Source organism: Myxocyprinus asiaticus, chromosome 48, assembly GCF_019703515.2.
Source record: "Myxocyprinus asiaticus isolate MX2 ecotype Aquarium Trade chromosome 48, UBuf_Myxa_2, whole genome shotgun sequence".
Lineage (NCBI taxonomy): Eukaryota > Metazoa > Chordata > Actinopteri > Cypriniformes > Catostomidae > Myxocyprinus > Myxocyprinus asiaticus.
In genome coordinates, this window is record NC_059391.1 from 16419646 (window position 1) to 16429710 (window position 10065).

At 39.1% G+C, this 10065-nt stretch overlaps 1 protein-coding gene across 1 annotated transcript; it reads right to left on the reverse strand.

Moving 5' to 3' along the window:
* Positions 1–960: 960 nt before the first annotated feature.
* Positions 961–9947, reverse strand: samm50 (SAMM50 sorting and assembly machinery component). Its single transcript, XM_051692618.1, has 15 exons — positions 9791–9947; positions 8744–8854; positions 8544–8645; positions 8002–8089; positions 7801–7907; positions 7565–7695; positions 7219–7306; positions 6949–7077; positions 4924–4995; positions 4748–4834; positions 4490–4560; positions 4031–4098; positions 1753–1899; positions 1447–1588; positions 961–1329 (listed from the first exon to the last, which is right to left on the reverse strand). The coding sequence occupies exons 1-15, from the start codon at positions 9809–9811 to the stop codon at positions 1284–1286; spliced, it is 1410 nt and encodes a 469-aa protein (XP_051548578.1). The 5' UTR covers positions 9812–9947; the 3' UTR covers positions 961–1283.
* Between the last annotated feature and the right edge of the window lie 118 nt (positions 9948–10065).

The window sequence follows — 10065 nt, forward strand, 5'->3', positions numbered from 1 at the left end:
ACTAATGTTAACAAATGGTATCTTATTTTAAAATGTTACCCTTATTTCATATATTGTGTAAGATGGACACACAGTTTAATACGAATGATGTTAAAATATGACCTGTAGCCTTTAAGCATAGATTGACAATAAAAGAACAAAGAATATATGTGATTACAGTATACTGTGGATGATGATGGGTTTAGTTTGTTTATTTGATTAAAAAGTGGAGCAAGTATAAACCAATTCTCAATTTATTTATTTACACTTAATCACTCATCCCACAATGTAAGAACAGGGAAAGCTACAGTTGTTTCAACTAGACTTGTATTTTCTAAAGGAAATACCAGTGCTTTCAATGCAGCAAAAAAAAAAAATATATATATTTTTTATTGTTTTAGGCAAAATATAAGGAGATGATGATAATAATATTCAATTTACATGGATAAATAGACGAAAGCAAAAAAGACCAATCACCATTCAGTATACAAATATATTTAGAGGACACAGCACAAACAATTCAGGTGGTTTGAGACACGTTTTTAAAAGCTTATGTTATTTTTAACCTGGCACAGCATCTAAAAAACGCAGCTCAACGGTTAAAGATGGCCGCCTAGTGCAAGTTTACATAAAAAGACAATTAAAAACATTGCATCGCAACATTTAAAAGATCCTAAGCCCAAATTCTTAGCTATTAAGCAACATATATTTTGTCTCAAGTGAGTAGTTTTTATTAATCAACTAGCTGCTCCAATTGAAAGGGTTAAAAGGAAAACTATCGGTATGGGTCACAAGCTGACAGTTCTTGGTAATCGGTTTCAGCCCAGAAAGTCCATAAGATCCTCTCACTGACTTTTAAGTGTCATTATGGTTTTGCCCCTAAAATGGCCACAGAGTGTATAATATAATTTTCAAAATAATAAAGTTCCATAAAAATAATTCAAACATAAAGTGGCTGACAAACACACATTAAGACCACAGTAAAGGGCAGAGACATTATTTATTGACCACTGACAGTTCAGACAAATAAATATGACAAGTGATAAGAGCACTGATGTCCAATAGATTCCCCACTGAAGTACCAATAACTTTAAAACGGGCAACTTTTTTCCAACAATGGTTTTGCTTTTGGTTTTATACCGTTTCCCCTCCAATGTATTTGCTAACATCAAATAATTAGGTAACGCTCATTGTGTCGTCCAATGCAACTCTAAGTGTGATCTTACATGTATCCTTTATTACAAGTACAAAGTGACCGAAATCCTTCTTTGTTCCAAAATCGACATGTGACAAGAATCGGGATATTACAGGAACCGGATACCAGCCCCAAACTGCACTCCATCACATATCCTGAGATACAAGACATATCGTTACATCGCAATAACTATAAATGAAGAAAATAGAAATGCAAGTTCATTACAAAATAAGTTCAGCTGTCACAATGTGTATGTGTGAGAAAGTGTATACCTGTCTCCTCTCTGGACGCCCATGGGAATGCAATAGTTGAGCTCCAGTCGAGCGATGTTCCCCAGACGCAACACAATGCCCGCTCCATAAGACCATCGGATACACTCGGCCAGCTTGCTCAGGTGTGCTCTTGGCCCTTCACCTAGTAGACCATGGATAGTATTGCAACAAAAGTTGATAGCAAAATCATGATTCATAAAACAAAACAGGAGAGAATGGGAACCATGTGATATAACAAGTGAAATAAAGCTGATATATGAAAAGAACGGGCACAAATGATCCCCTCTGTAGTTCTGTGGATCTCACCATAGTTGAGGTTGCACAGGTTTCCGGCATTGAGGAAGAAATGTGTTCGGAAAAGGTCTCCAAAGCCGCCTCTGCCTGGCCTGAATGGGAGAGGGGTGTACAGATGAAGCCCCCCAGCCCAGTACGCTTCCCCACCAAGGTAATCACCTGTCACCAAGATGAGAAAACAAACCTTAGTTACAGAGATTTTAACCCCATCAACTAAACATTCATATTTTCCATTAATGTACATTCTAGCACTTAAAGGGATAGTTCAACCAAAAATGAAAATTCTCTCATCATTTACTCGCCCTCATGCCATCCCAGATGTGTATGACTTTCTTTCTTCTGCAGAACACAATTTCAAGATTTTTAGAAGAATATCTCAGCTCTGTAGGTCCAAACAATGCAAGTGAATGGTGACCAGAACTTTGAAGCTTTTTCGAAGCAAATAAAGGCAGCATAAAAGTAATCCATACGACTCCAATGGTTTAATCCATGTCTTCTAAAGCAATCTAATTGGGTTTTGGGTGAGAACAGACCAAAATGTAACTTTTTCACTATACATCTAGCCATTGCAGTCTCTAGGCACAATCATGATTTCTATTGCGCATTCTTTGATGCTATGGTGCTTTTTCCGCTCACCTCTTCAATAATATAACTTTACTACTATTATTATTGAGTGACTATTTACAGTAGATGTACATGCCTGCCACACATTGCAGCTACTCGCGCTCAAATTGTCAAACTGCATCTCTATGAGTCACCGCAATGGCTCAGTCTGAAAGAACGGTATGGATGTTTTTTCCATGCGAACGACCTGGGTTCAAATCTGCCTTTTGACCTAGTTTTCCCCATCCTGTTACCCGTCTCCACTCTTAATATTTTTCTTAATTCTTAATATTTATTATTATACAGTATTATAGTTGATTTCCTCGCAGATCACGATGAGGGTCAGCTTTTAATTTTTAAAATATCATATGCGTTCATTATACAGCAATAAGATGATGGCAACATAAGTGCCGCAGTGACGTACTTGGGGAAACGAGAATGGGCGCTCCTCTTTGCTGCGAGTTCTGCAGCATGCGCAACTTTCCAGTTGAATTGCAAAGAAAAATGTGTCCCCACTCAAGATATACGTCCACAGAGGTGCGGATGCAATCTTTGTTTTATTAAAACGTAAAGTTCCACATGGGTTGATTAGAACCCGGAGCCTCTAGCACAAAGGGCGAATTAGTTACCAATAGACCACCCAGTCAAATACTTAACATAAAAACTGATTGATGTACTTCTCCACTGACCAACAATATCTCATGACCGACAGTAGCAGATATATAGCTGAATGTTATAAACATTCTTAAATATTTATTTTAGAGCTTGAATTGGTCATCAAGAATGACTATTCATCAGGGCCCTGGGTAGCTCAGCGAGTATTGACACTGACTACCACCCCTAGAGTCACGAGTTCGAATCCAGGGCGTGCTGAGTGACTCCAGCCAGGTCTCCTAAGCAACCAGATTGGCCCGGTTGCTAGGGAGGGTAGAGTCACATGGGGTAACCTCCTCGTGGTTGCTATAATGTTTGGTTCTCTGTCTCTCGGTGGGGCGCGTGGTGAGTTGTGTGTGGATGCCGCGGAGAATAGTGTGGGCCTCCACACGCGCTACGTCTCCGTGGTAACGCGCTCAACAAGCCACGTGATAAGATGCGTGGATTGACAGTCTCAGAGGCAACTGAGATTCGTCCTCTGCCACCCGGATTGAGGAGAGTCACTATGCCACCACGAGGATTTAGAGCGCATTGGGAATTGGACATCAAAAACAAAATGAATGACTATTCATCAAAACAGACAATTTAAAATAATCCTTTATGTTAATTGAGCACTTCTCACTGCTGTGCGACTTCAAATTTACGCAGTAAAGATTCGTGTGAGATTGACAAGGGAGGGATCCCTTCTAGACATGACCGCGCAGCGCGCCATGAAGTGTTATTCATCTTGAAATCATGATCGACTGTATTGCTTTTGAAGACATGGATTAAACTACTGGAGTCATACTGATTACTTTTATGCTGCCTTTATGTGCTTTTTGGAGCTTCAAAGTTTTGGTCGCCATTCACTTGCATTGTACGGACCTACAGAGCTGAAATATTCTTCAAATATCTTCAAATAAAAATCTTAATTTGTGTTCTGCAGAAGAAAGTAAGTCACACATCTGGGGTGGAATGAGGGTGAGTAAATGATGAGAGAATTTTCATTTATGGGTGAACAATCCGTTTAATGAACAAGTCATAATGACCGTACCTTCACTTTGAGGACCAATGCTGTACATGCTGAAGCCCCTCACACTGGTTGGGCCACCCAAATAGAACCTACATGGATATTTAAAAAACAAAAAACGCCATTACTTTAGGTAAAGTTTAACCAATTATTCTTGTAAACTTTGTCTTGTTGCTTTAAAAAAAAGTGAGGAAAAGTGTTTGTGGGTCATTTTAACAAATTACCCTGGTATTAAGATGCGTTTCAGATGATCCAATCGCAAATGGACACTGCTAAATACAGGTGTAAACAGAGTCCAAAACATTTCTGATCAGACCACATAAAGTACGTAGTCAAAAATGCATGTGACCACATTACATTTGTGGTGGAATCATGGACAGCATTATTTTATGACCATGTGTAAAAAGCGATGTGTCCCGCCTGTCCACTTGTGATCGGACCACCCTAAACATATCTTCATACTTGGTATAAACAGGGCCTTACCTGTCAGCAATGCAGGAGGGCTTATCTCCGATGGGCAGCAACATACCACCCCACAGAGAGGCAGAGAGCACCTAAAAGAGAAAAAAATAAAAAAATAAAATAAAAAAAGAAAATATATATATATATATAAAATTCTTATGCTTTTTCATTCTACTTGCAAGACTTTTAAGTATATCCAAGTAAGTATCTTCAGTAATAGCACAATCTACTGAGCAAACAGACAAACATTACAAAGTTTCTTCTGAACTTGCATCTCACCGAGTCCCAGAAGAGAGTCTTGTTGAGCTGAATTTCAAAGTCTTCCTTCAAGAAACAGACATCTCCTCCAGTGTAACCTGCCAGTTCCTGGCAGACCATAAAAATTCAGTTCTTTTACAAGGAATACTATGATTTCAAACATCAAAAATCCCTCGAGTTTGTTGATCCAAACAAACCTGGTTGATCTTCAGTAAGGCACCTTTCCTTGGAAGGATGGTAGAATTGCGTGAGTCGATGACCATTACATGCTGCCAGAAAAACATTGTATTCAAAGTCACATATGAGCTACATTTGTTCTCAATGACTATAATTACAAAGCGAGACTAAACAATAAGATATGCAGATAATCAAAATGATTGAGACAGGGTTCCCAGAGTTTTTGGCCAATACATTTCCATGATCTCATACGTTCAACATCAAATATGTTCTGATTAGCTGTGATTGTGCCACATCATGCAGCATTTTCATGTTCAGTGTGAACAGACTAATTTCCTCTCGCTTGAATCTTATCTCACTGGTATAGCTAGAACATGTCAGTAGACAGACTAATGTTATTACATAGGATTGTGAGCAAGTTTTACTCTACACATACACTCACCGGCCACTTTATTAGGTACACCTGTACATATTCTTATTCATGCGATTATCTTATCAGCCAATAGTGTAGCAGCAGTGTAATATATACAATCATGCAGATATGGGTCAGGAGCTTCAGTTAATGTTCACATCAACCATCAGAATGGGGAAAAAATGTGATCTCAGTGATTTCAACCATGGCATGATTGTTGGTGTCAAACGGGCTGGTTTGAGTATTTCTGTAACTGCTGATCTCCTGGGATTTACACACGCAACAATCTCTAAAGTGTAAAGAGAATGGTGCGATAAACGAAAAACATCCAGTGACCGGCAGTTCTGTGGACGGAAACACCTTGTTGATGAGAGAGTTCAACGGAGAATGGCCAGACTGGTTCGAGCTGACAGAAAGGCTATGGTAACTCGGATAACCCCTCTGTACAATTGTAGTGAGCAGAATAGCATCTCAGAATGTACAACATGTCGAACCTTGAGGCGGATGGGCTACAACTGCAGAAGACCACGTTGGGTTCCACTTCTGTCAGCCAAGGACAGAAAACTGAGTCTGCAATGGGCCTACCATTTGTGTACTTCAGCAGAAATCCAGATTTGTCAGACTAGGTGATGTTTTTCCAACTGTCTACTGTCCAGTTTTGTTGAGCCTGTGCCCACTGCAGCCTCAGTTTTCTGTTCTTGGCTGACAGAAGTGGAACCCAAAGTGGTCTTCAGCTGTTGTAGCCCATCCGCCTCAAGATTCGACATGTTGAATATTTAGAAAATCTTTTCTGCATAGAACTGTTGTAATGTGTGGTTATTTGGGTTATTGTCACCTTCCTGTCAGCTTGGACCAGTCTGGCCATTCTCCACTGAAGGGGCAGAGGTGGCTCAGTGGTTAAGGCTCTGGGTTACTGACCAGATGGTCTGGGGTTCAAGCCCCAGCACCAAGATGCCACTGCTGGGCCCTTGAGCAAGGCCCTTGACCCTATCTGCTCCAGGGGTGCCATATCATGGCTGACCCTGCACTCTGACCCCAGCTTAGCTGGGATATGCGAAAAAAGATTTTCACTGTATATGTGCAAAAAGTAAATATTTTTCTTCTTCTTCTTTTTCTCTGACCTCTGTCATTAACAAGCCGTTATTTTTTCCACAGAACTGCCGCTTGCTGGATGTTTTTTGTTTTTCGCACCATTCTCTTTACAGTCTAGAGACTGTTGCGAGTCAAGATCCCAGGAGATCAGCAGTTACAGAAATACTCAAACCAGCCCGTTTGACACCAACAATCATGCTATGGTCGAAATCACTGAGATCACATTTTTTCCCCCTTCTGATGGTTGATGTGAACATTAACTGTAGCTCCTGATCCATATCCATGATTTTATACATTACACTGCTGCAACATGATTGGCTGATCAGATAAACACATGAAGAAGCAGGTGTACAGGTGTACCAAATCAAGTAAATTATTATTTTTTTTTTAAATATTATTCACTAAATACATTTCCACAACATTTCCATTACTTTCTAGGCATAATAATGACCATTTTAAAATTCCCTGATGTTTTCAGGATTTCAATGACAGTAAGAACTGTGTAGAGATGGATGAAAAGTAATATAATGAAGATACATACAGAGAGTGAAGACTTCAGTGAGTGACCACTCTCCTCCCTGACAGCGAATGAGGCTGTACGGGCCAGACAACCCAACTCTCTCCACACACCCTCCCACTTCAGAGTGTGGTTTGTCCTCCAGATGGGGAACTAGTGGTCCCAGATCAAACAATGGACAAATACAACTGTAAGATGTCTCTACATAATGTTTTTAGCATCTTTTGTATTGTATAATTTGTTTAGTCGAGAAAATAAGAGCATTGTAAAAATAATCACGTAGAAAGTCCTTACACTGAGCTCTGTTGAAACTCCTCTGTCGGTCTCTCTGAGTGAGCTCCATGGGAACTGCCCCGTGACTTTATACAAGTTAATGGAGAAGCTGAAAAGAGTAATGTGAGTGTCACAGAAAACATAGGATTGTGTTGTAGGTATTCCGATAGTGGAATGTATAAACAGCCAGAATTGCAGGTATATATTTTACAGTAAATGTTTACCAGTGGCATTTTTTGTGAACTTAATGGTGAATTTGAAATATTTCACTACTTAACAAATACTCTTTAAACAAATGAAAAGTGGAACGAAATGAAAGTGGATTATAAATTGTTAGTAATTTCCGCTTCCAGGCCAAGAAACCTACTTCCGCTCAAAATGTCCAGGCTGGGGCTTGAAGAAAGAGAGGCCATATGATGTTTCCTTAGTGCCGTAAGAGAACTGGAAAGTCAGCTTCTCCGCACGACCAAAAACATTGGGCAATTTCAGCCCCAGCACCTGAGAAAAGAATCAATACAGTTCTACAGCATTCTTGGGTGAACTATCCCTTTAACAAAACCAAGCAGTAAAATAAGAGAAACAATGTAGACATCTGTAGCTCACCATGCTTCCCTCGTTGTTCCCAACCATGGTGTTGTAACTTCCTGTCAACCTTCTCAGCTCCTTCACCTCAAACGTCACATCTAGCCCATTAGGCAGTGCATCAGCACCTAATGTTATGCACATTTTGAGAAATTCAGACTTTAATGCTTCACTGTGATTATCAGTCAGGGATTAGCTGTCCTGCTTTAAAAATAGCTGTACCTTCAGCTGTATCAATGACAACTTCCACATTTCTGAATATTCCCATACGCAGCAGTCTCTGTCTGGCCTCATGGGATTTCTTCATTACCTACAGCATAATTGTAAATATAAACGTGGCTGGAAACAGATAGCCATGCCCTAAACTCACACCAATGGTTATATTGGTATGCTCAAATTAAAGGAGCAATGTTTGCACTTTTCAGGAAAATCTATCTACAAATGGCTTCCTTACAATTAGGAGAAAGTATCTTAAAGAGCACCTATTATGGTTTTTCAAATATTACCTTTCATGTAGTGTGTTATATAGCTGTTTGTGAAAGTAAAAAAGTCTGCAAAGTTTCAAAAATCAAAGTGCACAACAAAGTGCACTCTGACCCCAGCTTAGCTGGGATATGTGGAAAAAAAAAAGAATTTCACTGTATATGTGCAAATGTATAATGTGTGATAAATAAATAAAATTATAAAAAAACTTTTTAAACTATTAAATGTTTATAATAAATAACAAAGTGCATACACAGAAAATGCTAACTTTGAATACTCACATCAATCAAGTTTTTGGCTCGGAAAACATCTGCAATTTCATATGTTAAAATGTCTTCCTTTGTTCTTCCAAGACCATCAATGTGCACATGTTGTACTACAACCTAAACGTTTGAAAACACAAGTCTGCCTTCAAAATCGACTCCAAACACATTTACGCATGTACAAGCATTAATATACCAATTATAAAAAACTAACTTACATCTTTATTCTCTAGAACCTCTTGTTTCTCCTCATGCCCTGGTTCCCCCAGGTCCATGTCATCTGCTTGAACCCCCAGTTCAGGTCCTTGCATAGAAAGGGGGTCCAAACTCTGGTCAACATATATGTAAAAGTGAGTGAGCTATCGTGTTATTAGAACAATTATATTACTATACAAAGCATGCTCAGAGACTCTGATTTCTCCTAAAAATACGTTATGATAAAACAGACAAATGCCACATTGTGAGATATACTATTATAGCCTGCATATACAAAGAATGTGAAGATTTATGTATTTTGTAGCAACAAGAGAAGACTGTCCAAGCCCATTTTAACATGATATATACAGTACTGTGCAAAAGTCTTCGGCACATAAGATGCTTCACAAAAACATTTGTCTTAAGATGGTTATTTACATTTTCAGCTTTAGTGTGTCAACAGGAAATATACATTTTAGACTCTCAGACATTTATTTTGCAAATAGAATATAATAGAACAGAAGAACAGGGAGCCCTGCAACAGATGTCATGGCCCCCACAATGCCCCCCCACTGAACATTGTGTCAGTCTGAGATTACAAGAAGAGAGAAGCAATTGATCTATCTAAATAGATAGAAGAACTGTGGTGAATTCTCCAAGAAGCTTGGAACATCCTATCTGCCAACAACCAAGAAAAAATGTGTCCAGGTGTACCGAGGAGAATTGGTGCTGTTTTGAAGGCAAAGGTGGTCACACCGAATATTGATTTAGCTTTTTTATGTTTACTGGACTTTGTATGACCTCAAGTGATAAATGACAACTATTTATGGCATTATTTTTGAAGACATCCTCACTATGCAACATTTTTCTCAAGTGTCTAAAACTTTTGCACAGTAATGTATATATTTAAATTTGATGTATTTCCCAATTTATCATAAATCTATTAACAGCTGGATTCATGTGTTAAGCTAAACGTCTTTTGATCTCGGCCTGTCATTCATAAACTCTATTAGGGCTGTTCAGAGGTCATAGTCAAGGCTTCTCCGCCAACTCTGAAAAAAATTACCTACCCTAGCATGCACGGTCCCCATGTTTAAAAGTCTTTTTACATTCAAATGTCCCCAGTATGACAATAAATACAAATAAATCTACGAGAGAAAATTTCCAAGGCCTCTCTCTGTCACACTACCCCTACAACATCCTCCCGGCAGCCGCCATGACACTAGCTAGCCACGCCCACACACATATTGATTGGCTGAGGACGAAAGAACAACTTTACGTCGCGTTCCCTTTATGGTAGTAGTTTCAGAGCCTTTCTACTGTGTAGCTTAAAAGGTTAGCAAAA

Bases quoted from the DNA above. Each gene is read 5' to 3' on its own strand.
- samm50 (XM_051692618.1), bottom strand. From the start codon at position 9,811: ATGGGGACCGTGCATGCTAGG. The intron at 1,589-1,752 runs GTGAGATCCACA...ATGGTCTACTAG, and splicing joins CCTGTGCAACCTCAACTATG to GTGAAGGGCCAAGAGCACAC. The intron at 1,330-1,446 runs GTATACACTTTC...CTTGTATCTCAG, and splicing joins GGCGTCCAGAGAGGAGACAG to GATATGTGATGGAGTGCAGT.